General features: G+C 47.4%; 3 protein-coding genes across 4 annotated transcripts; 1 reads left to right on the top strand and 2 right to left on the bottom strand.

The window, feature by feature from the left end:
* Positions 1–173: 173 nt before the first annotated feature.
* On the bottom strand, positions 174–4,338 carry PPP6C (protein phosphatase 6 catalytic subunit). 2 transcript variants are annotated; one of them, XM_054393369.1, is made up of 7 exons: positions 4,264–4,338; positions 4,068–4,163; positions 3,843–3,908; positions 3,212–3,353; positions 2,053–2,132; positions 1,693–1,902; positions 174–1,016 (listed from the first exon to the last, which is right to left on the bottom strand). In XM_054393369.1, exons 1-7 carry the CDS (start codon positions 4,336–4,338, stop codon positions 768–770), a joined length of 918 nt encoding a protein of 305 aa, XP_054249344.1. In that variant the 3' UTR covers positions 174–767. The 2 variants fall into 2 exon arrangements, with proteins under 2 accessions (XP_054249344.1, XP_054249345.1); XM_054393370.1 differs by lacking the exon at positions 3,843–3,908.
* A 185-nt stretch (positions 4,339–4,523) lies between these two features.
* Positions 4,524–6,655, top strand: RABEPK (Rab9 effector protein with kelch motifs). The gene is made up of 7 exons (XM_054393368.1): positions 4,524–4,582; positions 4,675–4,823; positions 4,904–5,056; positions 5,309–5,470; positions 5,597–5,746; positions 5,926–6,075; positions 6,279–6,655. The coding sequence occupies exons 1-7, from the start codon at positions 4,524–4,526 to the stop codon at positions 6,575–6,577; spliced, it is 1,122 nt and encodes a 373-aa protein (XP_054249343.1). The 3' UTR covers positions 6,578–6,655.
* Positions 6,656–7,906: 1,251 nt separating this feature from the next.
* On the bottom strand, positions 7,907–12,107 carry HSPA5 (heat shock protein family A (Hsp70) member 5). Its single transcript, XM_054393367.1, has 9 exons — positions 12,073–12,107; positions 11,798–11,928; positions 11,301–11,532; positions 10,891–11,028; positions 10,504–10,616; positions 10,032–10,422; positions 9,494–9,731; positions 9,158–9,325; positions 7,907–8,784 (listed from the first exon to the last, which is right to left on the bottom strand). The coding sequence occupies exons 2-9, from the start codon at positions 11,911–11,913 to the stop codon at positions 8,225–8,227; spliced, it is 1,956 nt and encodes a 651-aa protein (XP_054249342.1). The 5' UTR covers positions 11,914–11,928; positions 12,073–12,107; the 3' UTR covers positions 7,907–8,224.
* Between the last annotated feature and the right edge of the window lie 9,637 nt (positions 12,108–21,744).

Below are 21,744 nucleotides of genomic sequence, written 5' to 3'. Positions count from 1 at the left end.
CAGCACTGTGCCCACCCCGCCCTGCCCCGCCCGGGTGGATGTTGGGGGGGGGGTGACCGGGAACGGAAATTAGGCAGGGAAATGTTTTATTCGCGTTATTGACCCTCGAGGTGGGGCTGACGTAAGGTACAACTTTATTAAAAATACACAGGATCTGAAAAAAATCAGAACAATTATTTTAATGTACAAATTCAGTCGCTGTAGCAGGTTCGTGTGTCTGAACTGGAATCCTAAGAAATCAAAAGGAAAAAAACAGGGTGGGGGGCGAGAAGGAGGAGAGGGGAGGTGTAGGGGGAACAGCCCTTCTGACCACTTTATTAGTATCCACTTAAAACACGCTGTGAGGGTGGCCCTGCTCGACACGCATGCGACACAAGGCGGTCACAGTCCCGCCACGGGGACTTTGCTGCTGAAATCTCTTTTAAAACTCACCAAACAAAAAAAGCTGAACAATAACACTGGGACCGAGCTGCTTCCCGGGAGTCACGATCGGTAAAAGGAGAATGTGTCATCTAAACCCAGAGATACATAAGAACTACATGCAGTAGTATAAATTTCAAGGACATATTACAAATACTCTTTGAGATTAATCTAGGGGGGAGGGAAGGGGAATGAAACTTGCTACAGACACCATAATACACAATAAATTTAGATAATTTAAAAATAAAAAAGGCAAGAGGCAGCATTTCAGCAGCAAAGTGCTCAATAAAAAGTATATTGTAAAGGGACAGTACAAGGGAAGAGGGAGACAATAGGCGAGGAAGGGCTCAGAGGAAGTACGGCGTGGTTGTCCTAGGTGGAATTACACGTTCTGAGTCTGGAACTGCGCGGAATAACTTTGGTTCTCTTGTATTTACGTCTTTAAAGACCATGATGGATGCAATATTTCCACAGCGGTAGCAGTAATTGGGAGCAGACCATACCGTTACCAATTTCTCATCAAACATGAATTTATAGCCTTCATGAACTAGCTGGTGAGCTCTGCAGATGAGTTTCAAGTTGTTGATGTGAACAAACTGTAAAGGAATAGAGGAAGGTCAGCCTTCTCTAACCAGCTAACCACAGCCCTCTAACCAACCCTCTCTGACAACAGCTCTTGCACATGCATGCTGTGAGGGGGTTAAAGAGCAGCTTTTCACCCATTGCACTGAAAAAAATATTTGGGTTTTTGTTTTGAGACCAGAGCAGTGAGGAACAGCCTTGGATTACAGATCTGTGCTTCCTGTAAGGCTCAATCCTTCCTGGACATGCTGCACAACACATGGCATGAGCACAGTGTTTCCAACAGCATTCAGAGGTCTGGGACAGTCAGTGCTTGTGAGACCCAAGAGCTCTGCTCACCATTTCGCAAATTAACAACAATTAAGCCAAGAATTACCAAAAATTTTCTTTCCCCCTCTTAAATTCTTAGAAAAGTACCCTAGACACACCCTTAGCAATACAGGTTGCTCTCACTGCATTATTAGACCTTTTAAAACAAGACCACTATTACCACACCTGGCACTTTTAAGCTCAAAGAGCTTATTTCTTCCCAGTTGGCTGAAGCAAACCTTCTCCACCACCACCGTTTACTGGCAGCAGCCTCACAAGCAAAGTTCAGCACCTCACAGTGCCCTGGGTGCGTTCATTGCCAACTATCAACCCCACCTGAATCATTTATCTTGTGCATGCGATGACACCGCAGCTCGTTACCTCATTCGTCACCTTGGCGCCGAAAAGCCAGCCTGCTCCACGTGGGCTGATGGCCCAGGTGTCAACATCTTCTGGATCAGACCAAACGAGGTCACAGAAGGCTCCTTTGTGGGGGATCTCTTGATTACGTTCAATGGTTCGAATCTGATCCAACGTCTTGATGTCTGGAGAGAGGCCACCATGCACACAGAGAATCTGCTCATCTATTAGCTGGAGAAAGAAAAAGACACACGTGCAGAATGCTCACGGATTTAATCTAGCCCAGAACACTACCAGCAGGATCCTTAAACGTCACTACTTCTAGCAGTCTCATTTAGACAACCTACTTGTACTTGTGGCAAATGTGGGTTTTACACTTACAGCTGCTATTGTGAGCATGTCGAAGACTTTGGTGCAGTATCTCCAAGCATTAGCATTTCCATATTTGGTTTGGCACTCATCTGTTGAACAGAGAATTTGGGTTTTGTGGATCAGAAGGAATTAAGACAGCAAGAACAGAAGCAAACGCAGCAGAACTCCGATGTCAGACGTACAACAAAAGCCCCGTCAGGAGCAGTGGCTGGGAGCACAGACCAGCAGGTGCCTTGAGCCCTTCCAGTGGTGGGGCCTGGCCAGCGACAGGCCTCACCACAGGAGCAGTTAAAGCACCTGCTGGTAAGCAACACATGGGCAGTGCAAAGACAGTGGGGCCTCACACAACACACCTGATGGTGAGAACTGACCCCTGACTAGACCATTTGAGTGCTGAAATTAGCAAATTTTATACCAACCAGAGCTCATGGAAGATACTCTTACCACAAACAGGAGCTACATGGCTTTGTCTAAATCTACAAGGTGGCAACAAACCTGATGGGCTTTTCTTAAGTGGCCTGTGAACATTTGTACTTGCTCTGGTTGACACATTATCCAAAACAAAGTACATTACAGACGTGACTCTTTGTGGCAGGTGTTAGATACTTGCCAAGATTTCCTCAGGTTTTACCAAAGCCTCACACAACCACAAAGAAGCTTCCAAGCAATTTAATTCCCTCCGGTTTTCAAGCAGTTGCTCTGCTGCTTGTTCCTTGCCAGGGACATTTTCCTGGATGCTCACTGTTGGCAATAAATGATTCCATGGCAAACTATGTGTGTGACGCAGATTTTTAGTTACACTGGAACTGAAAGGGAATTACAGCAACATCATAAGTTTGTGGTAAACCCTTCATGACAAGATACCAAAGCGCATTCTGCATCATTTATGCTCTGTCTCTAACACTGAATGTGGCACCAAAAAACAAACAGAAAACTCAGATGCTGGAGGAAAAGACCAGCGAGATCTGGACTAAACCATGTTCTACCTCACAAACTCAATGATCATGTTAGCAAATGGTAACATTTAAGTTGTACTGAGCCCGCTTCCCACCCAGTCCAGGGAAAATCCCGGGTAGTGCTGCTCCCAAAGCAGGCTTCCAAAGGGAGACACCGTACAGGTTTATCACACGGTAGCCCCCATTCAGAAATCATTCAGATAAAGACTTACCATAAAATCCATACACTTGTGTTATCTGCCTGCTCTCATGATTGCCTCTTAACAGTGTGATACGATCAGGCCACTTAGCTTTTAGTGCAAGAAGGTAAGTGAAAGTCTCAAGACTATAATAACCTCTATCTACAAAGTCACCCTGCAAGTCAAAAAAATATTCGTAAGTGGAGAAACAGGCAAATGGGAAAATGCAAAGAGATACATCCATGCTAAATTCTCACAGTGCATAAAGAAACCTAATGCTGAAGGGATGCTGAGATCTGTTTGGCTCTGTAAGGGTGTGTTCTGGTGGTCACTCAGAGTTGCAAGCTGAAACTGGCCACCACACTCATTCAGAGCTGCCCTTACACACACCCAAGAGATTCCCTGGCTAAGGCAGGGTGCTGCTGCAGCACTAGCACAGTCCTGCTTCAGAGGCATCGTGCTGCTCTCCTCCTACATCACCTTACATCACCTAACTCGATCTTTACTCAACTAAATCAAACGTGTTGGCAGTAACCCAACAGCAAAAGCAAACACAACACCCAGAGGCAAGATCTGAAATTCGATTAAGGTATCAGCATTTAAACTTTACACTCATATTTTAAACACCCGAGGAGAGAGAAGAGTGAGCCCCGAATGCACATACCATGAAAATGTAGTTGGTGTCAGGGACCTGACCACCGGTCCTGAACAGCTCGCACAAGTCATAAAACTGAAGAGAGAAGCACACGCGTGAGGACAGCGCCTTCGACTGACACTAGCACCGGGGCCTGCGGTGCAGAGTCTGGGCACGGCACTCCGGCGGGCAAGGCAGGGCCAGGCGGCGGTGCAGGGCGGCCTGGGGCCTGGCGGTGGAGTCGCCCACCCTTACCTGCCCGTGGATGTCTCCGCAGACGGTGACGGGCGTGGAGACGGGCTGAACGTTAGACTCCTCCAGCAGCAGGTCGCACACATAGTCGCAGAGGCGCTGCGGGAGAAGAGCAGGTCAGCACCGGCCCCGGCACCGAACCGTCCCAGGCTTGTCCCAGCCTCATGCCCCGTCCCGGGCCCGCCCGCCGCGGCCGTACCTTGAGGTCGTTCTCGGGCAGGTACTTGCAGAGCCGCGCGATCTCCACGTACTTGTCCAGGTCCAGCGGCGCCATCTTGGGACGGCGGCTCGGAGCCGGAAGCGGAGCCCGGCACTTCCGGGGAGCGGCGCCAGCCGCCGACGCCAGCGGAAGCCCGGGGCACTTCCGCCAGGCGCGGGCCGGAAGGCGGCAGCCGCTTCCGCCCGGGGCTGGCCCCCGGTGAGGTCGGAGCGGCGCGGCCTTCCCCGGTCCGGCCTGCCATGGGGCCGAGGGTGCTGCCGCTGCTAGAGCCGGGCCGTTGCCCTCAGCCGGCCAGTTGGTGAGCGGGGCGGGAGGATGCCTGACCTGGCGCGGTACAGCCCGGCCCGGCACAGCTCGGCGCGGCTGAGCACTGCCCGTCTCTTCCCACAGGTACCGGCTGTCGCCGCGCGGTAACGGGCCCAGCGGACGCGTGGGACACGGCTGCCTCTTCCTGCCCGGTGGCGGGTCCGGCCGTGTCCTGCTCCTGGGTGGCGCAGACCCCGCCGGCGCCTTCGCAGACGCCTACTTCGTGGAGCTAGGTGAGGACCCGGGCAGGAGGACCAGAGAGGGGGCGTGGGGTCGCTGGGCTGCTGCCGACCAGGCTCTCCGCTGCCCGCAGGTTCTCACCGCTGGACCACGGCCGACTGGAACGGGCTGCGGCCGCGCTACGAACACGCTACTTTCCTGTCTGCCGCTGCCCGCCCGCGCCTCTGGGTCTTTGGTGGCGCCCACCCGGCCGGGAACCGGAGCTGCGTCCAGGTGCTGGACCTGGGTGAGTGCCCGAGGACTGGTGTACCGAGCCCTGAACTGCCAACCCACTGAAGGGCAGCTCAGTCACCAGGGCTCCTCTCACAGGTCTCTGTGCTCGCCCTGCATGCCCCAGGAGCAGGACTCTGAGATGGAACACCTGTGGGAGACACGCCAGCCTCAGAGCTGTTGCTAAGGCTCCTTCACAGCAGCTGTTATTTGAGTAGGGGAGTAGAGCGTGTTTTCTGTTGATCATTTTGTTAATCAAATGTCTTAGAAATAGGAACCTGGGAGAGTCCTGAAGTGAGCGGCCTGCAGCCGTTGCCTAGGACATTTCACACCTCCTCAGCAGCTATAGGAGACTGTCTGTATGTGTTTGGAGGAGGAGATAAAGGAGCAGAACCAGTGAAAGACCAGCGCCTTCATGTGTTTGACACAGGTACCTTAACTCTTTCCTGACCCCACTGGAGATGCTCCTTCCTTAGGAAGTCTTAGCAGTGCTCTAGGGTCACCAGTTGGTATCTTCCAGAGTTTTCTTCCTAATTCATGTTATTCCCGTTTTTAGCCACCTTGACCTGGTCCCAGCCAGATACTCACGGGGAGCCCCCCACTCCTCGACATGGACACGTTATGGTTGCAGTTGGGACCAAGCTCTTCATCCATGGAGGCTTAGCTGGAGATGTTTTTTACAATGATCTGTTCTGCATTGATACAAGTAAGCATGGATATAGGCACTGCAGAGCAATAGCTGTTGTGGGATGTGTTCTGATGTCGTGGGACCTTTTTTCTGAAAGATCAGTTCCTAAGCGTTTGAAATTTCATCCTCTTTAGAACAACAAAACCTGTGAGGTTTTCATAATGCATAATCACAGACATGTTCATGTTCTCCAACAGATGACATGAGATGGGTTAAGATTCCAGCCACTGGTGACATCCCTGGAAGACGGGCATCCCACTCATCAGCTGTATTTAAGGACCAATTGTACATTTTTGGTGGAATAGGTCCTGAGGGGACACTAGACACTACATATAAGTATCACACAGGTAGGGAGAGTTTTTTCAGCTGTGCAATGGTAAATGCTAGGCAGTTGGAAAAGGCATTACCTGTCCTAGCAGCCAGTATCACATCAGCACAAGACTAAACAGTCAATAATGTTGAAAACTGGCCTAGTTAATGATGTATCAGTATGCTATCTGAGCCTGTGAAGCTGCATTTAAAGGTGTGGATGTGTGTCTTTACACTACAGAGAAGCAGCAATGGACACTCCTACATTTCAATTCCCCTTTGCCTGCTGGGAGGCTGGACCATGCCATGTGCATCATTCCGTGGCTGGCTGGAAAGAGTGCAGACAGAGGAGCTGTTGCCTGGGAAGACAAAGATGGAACGCAGATGACTGTGTCAGCAGATGATGGAGCTGGTCCTGGGTGGAAGAGCCAGGAGGAGGAGCATTCTGAAGATACAGTGATGCACCTGCTGTTGGTATTTGGTGGAATGGACACAGAGGGCGAGATATTCAGGGACTGCGTGGTCAGTCTGATTGAATAGTAGGGCTGTGTCCTGTACAGCATGAACCTTTTCTACAGATTTCATAATAATGTCCCATTAAAGTGATTTTTCTTAATAAAAAACCCAATTCTTACCCTCAAATAGATGGTCCTCTGCTGCTGCACCCGTGACATTCAGGTGCTTCCTCTCCATAGCCCTGTGGAGAGTTCAGGGATAGGCACAGCCTAGAAAGCTTCAGCCACCGCCCCTCAAGTGAAGGTTGCTGCAGTGCAAGTGCTGGCCATGGTTTGCGCCATGGCTGTACAGCTTTCTGCCCAGAGAAACACCATTGGGTACAGAAACTCAAAGCCACAGCATTAACCTGGAAAGTTTGGGAGGGCAAGGTGTGGTTTAGCTTTCACTGAAAATGAGTGAAGGGAAACCAGAAAACAACTGTCCCCTCACAACAGGAAAAATGCAAAGTGCTGAGTGGTTTTTAAAGAGGAATGAGAGCAGGCACCACAAAAGCTGCTTCTCTACTCAGTGTAATTTCTTACTCAATTGCCCTACATAAGCATCAGTTAAATTAAAAGATTGAGTTCTAATTAGGCTTCAAACAAAGAGACCAAGCCTTTTAGGAGTAACTAGTTGTGGACTGATCTGTTGTTTCATGGGAGAGAAGTATGTATCTTAAATATAGTACTTCAGGAAATTGAATATGTGGTTTACCTGCTCTCCCCTCTCCCTCCCCTTGGCTGCATCATTGCTGTGTTGCAGGCAAATAGCTGTGCAGGAGAACCTGCCTCAGCAAGGGCTGGAAAAGCTGCACAAGCAAGGCCAGGCAACCCCCCCAGCAATTACTCAGACTGACTCCTCTTTCCTTGCAAGGATCTGTTACATCATAAACCTCAGTACAGTTTAAAGTACACCAGCACACGTCAGAAACAGGGTCTTCATGCATGTCAGGAGCCCTCCTTCAGCCAAGAGCAAGAGTCACCAAACCTCTGGAGCTGTTTTGCACCGCTTACTACCCACCCCCAAACCAGACTCTCAAGTGTAGAGAGTGGTACAACTGCAGCACCAAACAAGCTAAGGAGACCTCCCTCAATACAGCAGCCCCAGGACTGCTCACAAGCTGCAAGGATTCATCTTTTCCTCCTGTTTACTGCTCAAGTACACACAGGTATCACTTCCACAAGAGACCATAAAGAAGCCAGGCTTCAGGAGGTGTGAATCTCACTCAAGGGCAGGACTGGTCCCACATCCACCCCCTGAAGGGGTAGCACTAATCATTGATGCAAAACCCAGCACTTGGCCATAATCCAAACCCTCATCAGAAGGAGCTACTGTAACCAGGTAATGGAAAACACAAGCTAGATGAAGCCCAGTGTAAATAACAAATTTATTGTGGTCACTTCAGGTAGAAAAGCTCTACACCAAGTTCACATGACCAAGCTGTTAAATAGAATGCTTTCACTGCTGATGCCTCTAAACCCATTTTGCATTTACACTCCCCCCCAACTTACCCTGCCCTCCCCCAACAAGCACCTGCTAACGAAAAGCAGTATACAGCCACTTTGGGCTAGCATTTCCAGCTCCACTCTCGAGTGAAGATCCAAAGGTACATTCCAAATTAAGAGTTCAATATTTTAAACAAGTGTTCCTGAGTCCAATATATACACACACAACATTCAAAGATGCCAGTATCTACAACTCATCCTTGTCTGCTGCTTCCTCTTCACCAGGGGGAGGGCCTGCACTTCCATAGAGCTTGCTAACAATTGGCTGAACAACTTCCTCCAGCTCCTTCTTTTTGGCTTTGAAGTCTTCAATATCTCCATCTTGATGGCTTTCAAGCCACTCAATCTTTTCCTCTACTGCTTTCTCTATTGTTTCTTTGTCATCACTTGACAGCTTCCCACCCAGCTTCTCCTTGTCCCCAATCTGGTTCTTCAGTGAATAGGCATAGCTTTCCAGCTCATTCCGAGCATCAATGCGTTCTTTAAGCTTCTTGTCTTCCTCTGCAAATTTCTCAGCATCATTAACCATCCTCTCAATCTCTTCTGGTGTCAGCCTGTTCTGATCATTTGTGATGGTGATCTTGTTTTTGTTCCCAGTGCCCTTGTCTTCAGCTGTGACACGGAGGATTCCGTTCACATCTATCTCGAAGGTAACCTCAATCTGGGGGACACCACGAGGGGCAGGAGGGATTCCAGTGAGATCAAATGTTCCCAGCAGATGATTATCCTTTGTGAGGGGACGCTCACCTGGAAGACATGAGTAGATTTGGTTTCTTTCCTAGCTGTGGCTTGGACTTTGCAAAAGCCACAAGCTTACACTTCTTAAATGCAAAGTTTCAATTCCAACCTGACATCTCTTCTGGACACCTACAGCATCTCCACTTACTGAGCAACATTTTAAATTAGAACCATGGAAGAAAACACATTAAAAACCCTATTGAAAGCTTTTGATGAAGGTCATAAGTCTGATTAGAGCTGGCACTGTTACCTCCATATGGAGAAGAATTGGGTATCAATAACCATCTAGAAGTATCTACTGCCTTTGTAACAAGACAGTAGCAAGCATTCAAGTCCTACAGACAGTTCACTTGTCACACAGGCCTCCACAAATGACGCTTACCTTCATAGACCTTGATTGTCACAGTTGGCTGGTTGTCAGAAGCAGTGGAGAAGATCTGGGACTTCTTTGTGGGAACAACAGTGTTTCTTGGGATCAGTTTAGTCATTACACCTCCAACAGTCTCAATGCCAAGTGTCAGAGGACAGACATCAAGCAACACCAAGTCACCTGTAACAGATCAGAAGTTAAGACTTCAACCCAAAGGAAACATCTCATTACTGCAGACAGGCTGCTCAGAAGCACAAAGTGTTAGGGACTAGAAGTCCTATGACATTTGTCAGTAACTAATAGCCACTATTCAGTCATTACTCAATGTGACAGTGGAAGTGTCATTACCTGTATCTTGGTCCCCAGAGAGAACACCAGCCTGGACAGCTGCACCATAGGCCACAGCCTCATCTGGATTAATGCCACGAGATGGCTCTTTCCCATTGAAGAACTCCTTAACTAGTTGCTGTATTTTGGGAATGCGAGTAGAGCCACCAACAAGGACAATCTCATCAATGTCAGACTTCTTTAGGTCAGAATCTTCCAGTACTTTCTGAACAGGCTTCATAGTGGAACGGAACAGATCCTAGAAAGACAAAAACAGCCCCAGGACTGTAAGACTATATTCCCACATGCCCAGCCTCTGCCCTGTGTGGCCCTAGGCTAAAGACCAACCACTACATAGGGGGAACATCAACTAGCTGATTACTAGCCTGGACGATACTTCAGCTGCTGTTAACACACACAGCCCCAGCTACCCTAGCACAGAGCAGCTGCCTCACTTTTAGTGCAAGCAGAAGTTATTTATACCCCAAAGTGCTGTGCCAAAGTTCACAAGTCTCCAAACTACAGCTGAGGCAATGTGACTTTACCTTTCTAAACTTACCATGTTCAGCTCCTCAAACTTGGCTCGAGTGAGTGTCTCTGAGAAATCTTCTCCTTCAAAGAAGGATTCTATTTCAATTCTAGCCTGGTGCTGAGATGACAAGGCTCGCTTTGCTTTCTCCACTTCCCGTCTCAACTTCTGCACAGCTCGGTTATCCTTCCTGACATCTTTTCCTGTTTTCTTCTTGTAAAGTTTGATGAAGTGTTCCATAACACGTTGGTCAAAGTCTTCTCCACCCAGGTGAGTGTCACCATTAGTCGCCACAACTTCAAAGACTCCGTTGTCAATTGTGAGGAGGGAGACATCAAAAGTTCCACCACCCAAGTCAAACACAAGGATGTTCTTCTCACCTTCTCTCTTGTCCAGCCCATAGGCAATGGCAGCAGCCGTTCTGCAAAAGGAACAGCCCATTCAGAGATGTGGAACCACCACCCCCAACTCCCCAGCAGGCAGGATAAGTAAAGCTACTTACGGCTCATTAATAATTCTCATCACATTCAGTCCAGCAATAGTACCAGCATCTTTAGTAGCCTGACGCTGAGCATCATTGAAGTAGGCTGGCACAGTAACAACAGCATGAGTAACCTTAAAAAAAAAAAAAGGTATTTAGTTAAGGGAAACAAAGGCTTGTAAAAAGCTTGTAAATAACCACAGCAATGATGAAAACAAGTATCCCATTGTTCTTTAAAGAGAACTAAAACCCCACCATCAGCTAAGCCTGTTCAGCTGGGCTGCCTGAGGGGCCAGCAGCACAGAACCAAGTTCAGCATTGCAAGGCTGGTCCACCAATTCAGCCCCTTCGTATCTTTAGTTTTGTAGAACTGCTGCTTCAGCCTCTTCACAGCTCTCATGAACTTACTTTCTTCCCCAAATAAGCCTCTGCTGTTTCCTTCATCTTCGTCAGGACCATAGCAGATATTTCTTCAGGAGCAAATGTTTTTGTCTGTCCACCTCCAACATCGACTTGGATATGGGGTTTGGCTTTCCTTTCAACAACCTGGAAAGAACAACATATACTGTTCTATTTACCATTCATAGAGTTATCCCCATTTGCCTGTTTCTTTTTGTCAGAAAAATCAAGCAAAACCTCCGTAACATCCCCCACTTGAACACAACAGCTGTCTACACACCGCAGCTGCATCACTGCATCCATTGGCCCTGAAGAGGGCAAGGGAAGTGTATGGCTACTCGAAAGAGCACCACCATTCAGTAGCCTCTTTTGATGGGCTATGTTGATCCATCTCCCACCCCTCTGCATTCAGAACGCACCTTGAAGGGCAGGTACTTGATGTCCTGTTGCACGGAAGGGTCATTCCATGTGCGGCCGATGAGCCGCTTGGCATCGAACACAGTGTTCTCGGGGTTGGATGTAAGCTGGTTCTTGGCGGCGTCCCCGATCAAGCGCTCCCCCTCAGGCGTGAATGCCACATAGGAAGGCGTGATGCGGTTCCCCTGGTCGTTGGCGATGATTTCCACGCGGCCATTCTTGAAGACGCCGACGCTGAAGGGGGAGGGGTAGCAGCGCCATCAGGAGACGTTGGGGCCTGCACCCCCCTTCCGCTCCCTCCTTTCCCCCTCTCCCTGAGCTCCTCAACCCATTTCGCTCCCCCACCACGCTCTAAGGCCCAGCACCCCCACGGGCCCATAGGCCCAGCCGCTCTCTCCCAGTCCCCCCGAGGCCAAACACCCTCCGAAGGCGTACAGGCCCAGCCGCTTCTCCCACCCCCAGGCCCAGCTACTCCCCGCCGGTCTCGTTCGCCCCTCACCAGGAGTAGGTGGTACCGAGGTCGATGCCCACCACCGTGCCCACATCTTCCTTCTTCTCCTCGTCGTCCGCCCGAGCGGCGCTCAGTAGCAGCAGCGCCAACAGAAGGTGCCTCATGTCGTCCGCGCCAGCCTGCGAGAAACCGCCGGTCACAAAATGGAGACGCTACGTGAATGGTCGGTGGCAGCGCGTTCCGCCCGCACCCCTCCCCCTCCTCCGCTATCGGACTAGGCCGCGCAAGCCCGGGACAGCCTAGGCCCCCATGGCCGCCCTTACCGTCACCAAAGCACTGCCGCACCCCAAACTGCTGCTGAACACCCAGGCCGCGCCGCCCGTCCTTATATACCTTCCGTTACTCCTTCGTGGAGGCTCTCCATTGGCTGCGGAGCCCTCGCTGGAGCGTCCTCATTGGTTGGCTGCTACTAAGCTGGCCTTCCTTGATTGGCGAGAATCAGGCGGTCCCTCTGACATGCCTGGCGCGTCCCCCTCCTGCTACCCCATTGGTTCACCCCGCCGGCGTCGCGGACCTATCCACAGGGAAGCGTGAGCCAAGCGGAGGGAGCCCATTGGCTGGGGGCAGCCGCCATTGCTAGGCCAGGGCAGGGGACGGGGGGACATTCTGGAAGTTTCCATGGTTACCGACCCCCACCCCCACCCCGGGTGGTCAGAGCCCGCCATGAACAGAGGTCTTCTCTGAGTGCCCGCGCACCCGCGACGCCTCCTACCCCAGAGCACCCTCTGGGCTGCTGGGACACTGTGAGTGGAGCATGGGGAGGCAGGAGCAGTGCCAAGGCCTGCCCGGGTTTTGTGAACATGTCCCTCTACATCCGAGCAGGGCCTGGTCTAGCCCAGTCCCCTGAGCCCATGATCAAACATCTCTTAGCCCCCGGCCCTGAGCAGCTGCCAAAGCACAGTGGACTTGGTGATAATGCAGCCACCAGCCCTGAGCGTACATGGGTTCGTCCCCAGGTGCTTCAGAGTGTGGACCCCAACTGGACCTGTCTCTGGGCAAGTGCCCTATGCCCTGCACTGGCCCCATCTGGAAAGCCAGCAAGTCTCTCAAGGAAGGCACTTGGCACCTTCTGAACTGTGATACCTTATACTGAGTCACCACGTCCTCACTCAGATGTAATTTACTATACAGTGTTACATCAGTGTTACATCAGTTTTTGGCTTTTTGGGATGGGAAGCTTCCTCAGAGGTCCTAAGCATAGCTCTTAGGATCCACACAGATCACCCCTATGTGATGCAGGTCATGGACCTGGCTGCATCACAGGCATCTGTTGGCTTGCAAGTCCGTGGATTATGCATAATATACATTACCCACATGCTTATATTTAAACCTGCGTTTTAAAGCAAGAAATTACAACTGCAAAACTCTAAAACGAAAACAAAAACCCGAATAAACAAAAAAGGTTTGAGTGGTTAAAGAGTGACATAAACAGAGAAATTAGAAGTTCATTCACCTTTGGATGATATCAGATCTGAAATCTAGCAGCAATAGGGGTAATTCAAGTGTTAAACAATTGTAGTATAAAAAAGTGGTCGCAAATAGAGACACCACTGTGTTCAGGCAGTGTTCTGTGGTGTAAACAAATTGTGTTTAAGAGTTACCTCTTCTGCCAGCAAGGCCTGGCCCAGATTGCCTAGATTTCTTAGAGCTGTGAAGTGAAACATTCTCAAAAGACTTCATTGTTACTCAGCAAACACATGGAAATGCCACTTCGATCTTGATGCTGTTCTTTCTGGCTTAAAGTATATTTTATGTCCTTTATATCTGTTTGCAGTTCTAATTTTTTAATTGAATTATCTCTGCACTGCATTCCCATTGATTTGATTTTTCTCCTTTTAAAAATCCTGAGAGGTCTGATGTAAATTATTGACCTTAGTCCTTGGAAGGGAATTACCTCTTAGCATGAGCTATGTGTCCTGAGAATTACCTCTTAGTATGAGCTATGTGTCCTGAGAACTGTAAATAATGTAAGTGGTTTATTTCTTCTTAGGAAACCTTGTGCAGGCAAGGGGGGAGCATTTTCATACTTCTATGCCCTGGGCTTGTTTTCCTCTGCTCTGTATGGGGAGTGATGTGGTAAATACAGACAGTGTTCTGTGTTACTGTTGGGAATACAGTGTGACAGCTGGCTGTATGGTACCAGGAGTAACAGTTTGCTGGTGCCTTGTGTGGTTTGGCTTAATTAACACCTTTTTCCTTTTTTTTTTTTTTTTTGTTTTTTTTTTTTGTTTGTTTTTTTTACATTTCAGTTTGTCATAGTTGTTTCTAAGATGATATTAGGGTATTAGAAGTTCAGTTACATAAGACATTCTCTTTTATCGGAGAAGAGAATTCAGGGCAGTAACTGTGTCAATTAAAACCACGTAGACAGTATTTTTGAGAGTGAGCAATACAAAGTGTAAACATTTGGCTTTTGTTTTGAGTTCCCTTTTGGGAAGAGCTTTGCAGATAACTTAGACATAAAAAGAAAGCAGCTGTGGTGGCTCAGGAGTGTCCCTTTCCCACTGAAATTGCTCTTCCTCACAGAATGCCAGGGAACCCCTCGGTCCTTGGGAGTTTGTGGTGCTGGGTGACATTTGGAGCCTTGGCCAGTTGCTGGCATTGTACCCTATGACAGGCGGCCCTCTCCGTGGGAGCTATGCCATGCTAACCTAGACTGCAGATGGTACGGATGTGCCTCCAACCACCTTTTATCTCCCTTCTGAGAACAAAGCTTCTCAAACCCACTGTTGGGACATGTTTTCACATAATAAATATGCTCTGCTATTTAGTTTTGCCTAGTATTTCTACAGGATGTAATATTTGACTTGAGTGTGTTATGAGCAGCAATCATATGTGTTGGAAGTTGTGGTTTTGGTCCCTGCAGATCGATTGCAGCATGACCTCATCATGTTCTTCTGTCAGTCTGAGCCTCGTGTTTTCTTGTGCAGTTATACCAGGCCCTGCCACGTGTCAGCAAGAGCTGTTCATTTTCTGAGAATCTCAAAAAGAAGGGCAAAGTGAAAATCATTCTGTGGCTGTATTGCATTAATCAGGTCTTAGGCTGTAATTACATATGTTGCTATTTATGATGAAGCAACAGCTATCATCTGGCTGGATTACACCATAAACTTTCCACTTGGCATACCTGCCTGTTAAAAACCTTTGCTGTGCTTTTTGAACCACTGTAATGGCCAGCAACTACAGATCTGACCTGCTGGTAAAACACCTGGAGGTGTACTGCACCATACAGAGATGTCCTATACTTAAATGCTGGCTACCTCAACTGCCTCTGCAACAGGGGTTGATTTTACCACACCAGGAAGAGCTTGCAAAATACCTAATTCCCCTCTGACACAACCCAAAAAAGCTCACACCAAATGGCCTGAGCAACTCCCCAAACCCCAGCACTGAGCCCCCATTCTTCTTACCCTCCACTATATGTACTTTATTTAAATTGTGCCTTTCTTTCCTTATCCCATCCTGCTCTGCTTGTCCTTCTACCACATCAGCTCAGAGGGGGGAGCTGGTGGTGAAGGGTCTGCCAGAGGGTCTACGGGGATGCTAGAGTCTGTGATTGCGTTTCTAAGATTCTGTATTTCTGTGATTCTTTGATTCTGTGACACCCTCATTATCCGTCGCCCCTCAGAGCCCAACTGCAGCTCTCGGGGGTGAAAACCCGTCAGAATGGGCATGCGCTGGGTAAAAAGGTGCTATTTGAAAATAAATTACATACAGTAGGGAATGAAGCGGATGGCGGCTTAGCGCTGGGTTTTGGTGGGGAGGAAACTCCATCGCTTGAGTGCCGGGCCGAGGAAGGGAACGGGGGCCACATACTCGGCTCCGCTCCGCTGTCGCCCCTCCCTGTCCTCGGCCCCGGCCAGGGGACTACATGTCCCAGGAGCGCGGCCGCCGTTCCCGCCCGCCGCCTGCGCAGTGCCACGCCGCGCCTGGCCCGGGGCCGCAGCGGGAGCCGGGCGGCGGCGGAGCCGGGGCGCTGGCTGGGTAAGGAGCCGCGCTTGTACCCCATCTTTTCGCTGCGGCTTAGCTTCTCCTAGCACTCCTCGTTGCTCTGAGGAGGAGGAAGGCCAGGGAGCGGCAGGGAAGGTGGGGGAAAGCCAGGCCAGGCCGCCCCGCCGGGCCGGGGCCTGACAAAACCCTTCGGTTTTTCAGGGAAGCGAGCGGGAAGGCGGGAGGCAGCACTCCGGGGGAACGAGTCGTGGGTCGGTAGGCGGGATGTATGTTAGTTTAATCCCGGAGAGTGGGGTTTGATAGGGGCCATGTACGGTGCGGGGTTGGCGAGGGGAGCGGCGGGGGGCACCCAGCGAAGTTGGCCGTGAGGTTTCCTTGCGTGTTGACCTGCGTCTTCCCCCTGCCAGCCGCCGCCGGCCCGCGCCGGCCCGACCTGCCATGTTAGTGTCAGAGAAGCGGTAGTTCTCGGGGGTTGCGGGGCTATTCGAAACATTGAAGCACTTGGCGTCTGGGCCCGCGCCGTTCTCGGCCACGGCGGCACCGGGCGGCGAGTCGCTGTGGAAGCGGCTCGGCGTGAATGTCGCCAGCGCCTGTTTTTTGTGGCTTGTGTGTCGTCGGGTTTAAAACTTGCAACTTTACGCGTATCGTGACTTCCCGTTTTGTTTGGTGTTTTGTTTGTTTGTTTGTTTGTTACTAACAGACCATCAGTGCTGGAGAACTTGATCCAGCGAGTGTATTTTTTCTTGCAAAGTCATGATACAGTGCTCTGGAGGAAGGGAGCCGTTACGGTGAAGCCCTCAAAGCGCGCATGTGACACTACACTTACTGATAGGTAGAGTGTTATTTTTGTGGACAATGCAGTTGACTCGCAAGTAGAAACTGCAATTTGAAGATGACGGTGCAGGGAATGGCACTGCCGGTACATGAAATTTGAAATACTGCTCTTCTGTGGAAGCAGCAGGAAGGTGGTTTGAGGACACTGACTTCTAAACTGCTGCTGCTGCTGTGGAAGGTTCCAAATTATTTAAGATACTTCACAGGAAGGTTTTGGTGTGAGACTTGGATCCTGGAGAATACACTCTGTCCTCAGCAGCGGTTAACTTTCACCGTGGACTGTGGGTAGGATGTTTCCATGAGGAAGGAAGCTACTCTTGAGAGGAGGGACTGTGAGCAGGTTTTTGAGTTTGAGCAGCTTCGAGTTCTTCAGTTCTGAATAAAAGTTTATTCGCATGACTCCTTATGTAAGGGGAACTCCACTTTCTAGCATCACAGGCTTTTGTTGATTTTATGCAACACAGTAATACCATAATAGATAATTTAGCAGCCAACTGATCCTGTCCGTTACAGCTAGGTTCTGTTAAGGGGCATGAGAAATGAGGTTTTCCTGTCTCGTACATTTCACTGTTCAGTGGTAGCTGCTGGGCAGAAACAAACTTGAGCTGTAAATTTCTTATTAATATTGATTAGGTAGTTGATCTGTAGCAAATTGAAATGTGTTTTGCATGTTGTATGCAGGATTTGACACAGCAAGTATTGTAATGTGAGAGTTCAGCAGATAAGTTCTAGGTCGTGGTGAACTATCCTCCTGAAGAATGGCCTTTTGTAGCTTAACTTTGGGAGATAGTCTGTTAGCTTATGTAAAGAAATAAGACTTGTTAGTTATTACCATAAATACTAATGAAGAAAGAGGTACTTCATCTGGGATGAAGTAGCTATTCAGGAAGCTATTCAGGCTTGCTTAGGAATTATTTTTCAGTCAGATGGAGTGATTTAATTTTTGCCTTGCCCTGCCCTGTCTATGTTAGATCTGCCCAAACTTGCTTTGGAAGTTGAGTGTTGCGTAGTTAGACTCAGGAGGAGCAAATAACCCTAAGCAGGAAATGCTGGAGGAGGAAGAAGAATCTGGTGTGCTAGCAGTATTTAGTACTTAATCTCTTTTCTGTCAGATGAATTGCAGAAATTTTCAATAGAGATGTCACTTGTTCCTGTATGCCCCAGTACAAAACCATGTACTTTATAGGGTGGAGTTCAGTACCTGAAGATTAAATGTAGTGTACTGTGCTCATCAATGGCACAGATTGTCTTGGGTTTTGAACAAACCTATGTCATGCTGATGGCAGAGCAAAGCATCTTAGATGCTGTCAGGTCATGCAGTTTTTGTTTTTGATATGGTGGAGCATCGTGAAGTGAAATTGTCTGAATTGTTGTGCTAAGCATCTTTTGCTGTGTCTCAGCTTTTAGTAGGTTACTAAGCAATCTTAAAATAACTGACAAAAAATTGAAATGTTTTCATATCAAAATTATATTGCCAAGATTGCAAAACAATTTACATGTAGCAGGAGCTACGTAACACATGTTGTTTCTTCAGCCACAGCAGACTGTTGGATACCTAAATTTCCTAAACTATCTGCTTTATACAACTATGTGCAGACATCCATTATTTCAAGTATGGTGCATGGGGGTCATAAAGCAGGTAATTGGGTAATTATGGGCACCTTTTTGTTTATGGGAAACTGATAACAGCATTCTGGAATTAGCTCTCTCTGCTCTAGCACTGCCTTCTGTGGCTAATTGCTCCTGTCCTGGGTGCTGACGTGGAGTGAATGTTATATAGCTTGAGAAGGTCAGAGAATGCAACTGTTGTTTTGTACTGATCATAAAGGGAAGAGGTTTTCAGAGAGGAGCAGTGTGTCAGGTAGGTGTGTTAGTTGCACAGTAGTTTCTTCTTGCAAGACCAGTGATGTTAATATCAGTCTCTGAAGAGAGTAATAGGGTGTGCACCTTGCTCAACTCGGTGCTTGGGATTTTCTTTCCTCTGCTGCAAACTTTTTTTAGAGCCCATCTGAAGCCTGCTAAAGTGCCATGTATGTTAAAACTACCTATTTTGTATCTCTGGGATTCTCAAACGTCTTCCAGAAATTTAAGGCAAAGACAGTTGTTTGCAGTGTTGCTTGCTGTATTTGTGCGACTTCAGCATAATTCCTTTTTAAAAACTGGTAAATGAGTGAATGAGGCATTCCTCTTCAGAGGTGCATTTCAGTACCAATACTAGCAATCAAATGAGTTTAATTCTTATGGATGATTACCAAGATGGGGAACCTGCTGATCCCTTTTTCGTGTACGTGAGGTAAAAAACGCTGTCATGCAGTTGACTTCCTGCAGATCAACAGGAAAATCCTGTGGATTTTCATAGTTCTTGACAATGCAGTGGCACTTACTAACCTGCTGCGCTTCAGTTTCAGATCAATTCTCCTCTTGCTTCCGTTATTTCTGGTGTTCTGCAGTAGAGACAGATAAGATAGACACATGGGTAGTGGCCAATTGATAGGCCATTACCAAGTAGTCATGGGACAAGTATATTTAGAAGTGCAGATGCAGGTAGTGGTAGTCTTGTGGGAGCCTTGTTTTATTTTGGGCCTGAAGTTCACTGTGGCAATTAGATTACAAACAATTAGAGCACACAGCAGTGTGCAGCTTCAAACAGTTACTCAGTGCTTCAGTGTTTCTGTTTAATGGCCAGGATGCTTTGTCATGAGGAGATGTCCAAACTGTTTGTATGTCAGGTGGTAACTTCACTTTCTGAGTATGTGCAAGGCCCAGGATGTCTTTTTTGTTTTTTTCCAGGTAGCACTGCAAAATGGTAAAGTATTGTTTTGCAGTGGTGTCTGACATTTTGTACTGATTTGTTGTTCCTTTTGCTTGCTGAAAAGGTAGATTATACACATGTATATTAGGATTCTGGGCTGTGTGAGAATTTTGTTTGCTTTCTGAGTATTAACTGATTTTAAAAATATTTTTAATTTTTTAAATTGTCTGTAGCTCCAGGAAAGGCTACCAGCAATTTAACTGCTATTTTGATAGTCATAACTTAGCAAAAAAAAGCGTGTTGTTTCCAGGACACTTTTCTGTCTTTTGCTGACTGGACTTTTGGAGTTTGCTCCCGCCTGTGGACTCTCAGGCTGAAAGCTGTTGACCCATCCCTGATGCTGAAAACATCTTTTCTAGTTAAAAAAAAAAGACACTAAGTGAAACAGTGAGAGAAATCATTTGTAAGTATATGAGACACTTCAAATGCTGTTTAATCAGCTTGTCAACTGTTGAATGTGTTTGTAACAAGTGACACAAAAATAGAAAGCTGTTTTAAATTTGCCAAGGCAAAGGCGTAGGAATGCAGATGAAGTCCCCAGGCTGTTTGTAGGGGTGCCCCCATGTGGGTCCCCTGTGCCTCCCCAAAACTTACTCACAAGCAGGAGGATCACTTGGACTAACTCTCTGTCTGGAAAAGTGGAGTCTGGGGGTGGACACCTTAAAATGGAAAATGCCAACTAAAACTGTTACAGTTTAATAAACTGTGAGCCACTCTTGAGTACAGTCTTGCAGTGGGAAGCATCTGAAATGACAGAAGGTAGTTCTGCTGATCTCGTGTATGTGCATTTTTGTGGATGTAGATTCTTTTTCCTGCCAGATATCAACAGCTCATAACCTAATAATTAGTTACTACTGTATTGCAGGCAGTATCAGGTTTAATGTTTTTTTTTTTGTTGTTTGTTTGTTTGTTTGCAAGCCTAAAAATAAATTTGTTCCAAGGAGTCATTAGCTGTTTTTCAAAGAACTTTGACAATCATGTCAGTGTTTATTTTTCTAATAATTTCTCTGAGACCATCCTTGTTAAAAATATTTAAATTAGTGTGGCCTTCAGGTTCCTTGCTTAGTCTCATCTTTGGATGCATGAACTGTAACAACTGGTTAGGGTTGCTGGATATTATTTGTTTGCTTTTTTTGTGTGTGTGTGTGGTGGTGGTTGGTGGCATTTTTTTGAGAGCTTTAAATACAGCGTTGTCTGTATTTGCTAGGAATGGCTTTTAAACCTTCAGGTGTAATGAGACTGCAATTCTTAACATGTGAAGACTTGTGACAGCATCTCTTTTTGTCTCTGCTAGGGTTTTGGTTGTGAAGTTAAAATTGTAGAAGAATGAACTTAATTACACACACAAGGAGCAGTGATGATTGTCAGTGCCCCTGGTTTTCAGACTTTCTCCACATTCTGAAAAAAAGCCAACAAATGTAAAACCTGTGTCTAATTATGGACCTAATCTGTATTCTTCACAGTGGAACATTTCCTGCAATGCTGAGCAGTGAACCGCAGATCTTTAAAACACTGTAAGAGAAGAGCATTAGGCCAGTGCTTGGTACCCTATTTGTAGTTTCACAAGCATGGAGTCAATGATTTTATGCAGCAAGGCTTTTCTCAAGTCACTACAGCTTGTGGGAATTAAGTTTTTCATTTAGCTGTAGCATGGCTTTGAAGGGTTCTTCACCAGATCTCCTGACAGCTCTGACATATATCCATTACCAACACATCTGACAAACAGCTGTTACAGACTGTATCTGCATCAACCTCTTTTTTTCTCAAATTAGCTAGTAGGGCTGTTAGTTCTGGTAGGGAAGACATAAAGCAGGTAATCATTAATTCCATGGAAACAATCTGATGTGCACAATTCTACCCCTTCCCTTGTCAGCATTAATGCAGTTGACATTTTTTTTTTCTGCCATAATTTTTAGATGGATTAGCTCCTTGATCTTGTTTTGAATGGTGGTGTACTCTTTTGTTTATCTAACTGGTAACTAAAGTGTTTCCTAATTATGAAGTTAGAGCTGATGTTACATAAAAAAGTTTGTGTAGATTTTTGTCCCTGATGTGCAATGAAGCCTATGGTTGTTTCATTTTATTTTCTCTCTTTAAAACAACATCTTTGGATCGTGGCCCAGAGAAATATTTCTCTGAATTGAAATATTTGATTTTTTTTTTCTGAATGAATTCTATTGTTGAGCAAAGTCTCCAGAATTGTTTCCAATTTCTGCCTTATCTGAGCATCAATAGTCCTTATGTTTTTAAAAAGCTATTATTATTAAACATTTTAAATCAGAAAAGACCAATATTGGGAGCATGGTGCTTCTTATGCATATGTGATTGGGGCATTTCT

Source organism: Indicator indicator, chromosome 28 (genome assembly GCF_027791375.1).
Source record: "Indicator indicator isolate 239-I01 chromosome 28, UM_Iind_1.1, whole genome shotgun sequence".
Lineage (NCBI taxonomy): Eukaryota > Metazoa > Chordata > Aves > Piciformes > Indicatoridae > Indicator > Indicator indicator.
Note: the sequence above shows the minus strand (reverse complement) of the source record. Positions and strands in the feature narration are given on the sequence as shown.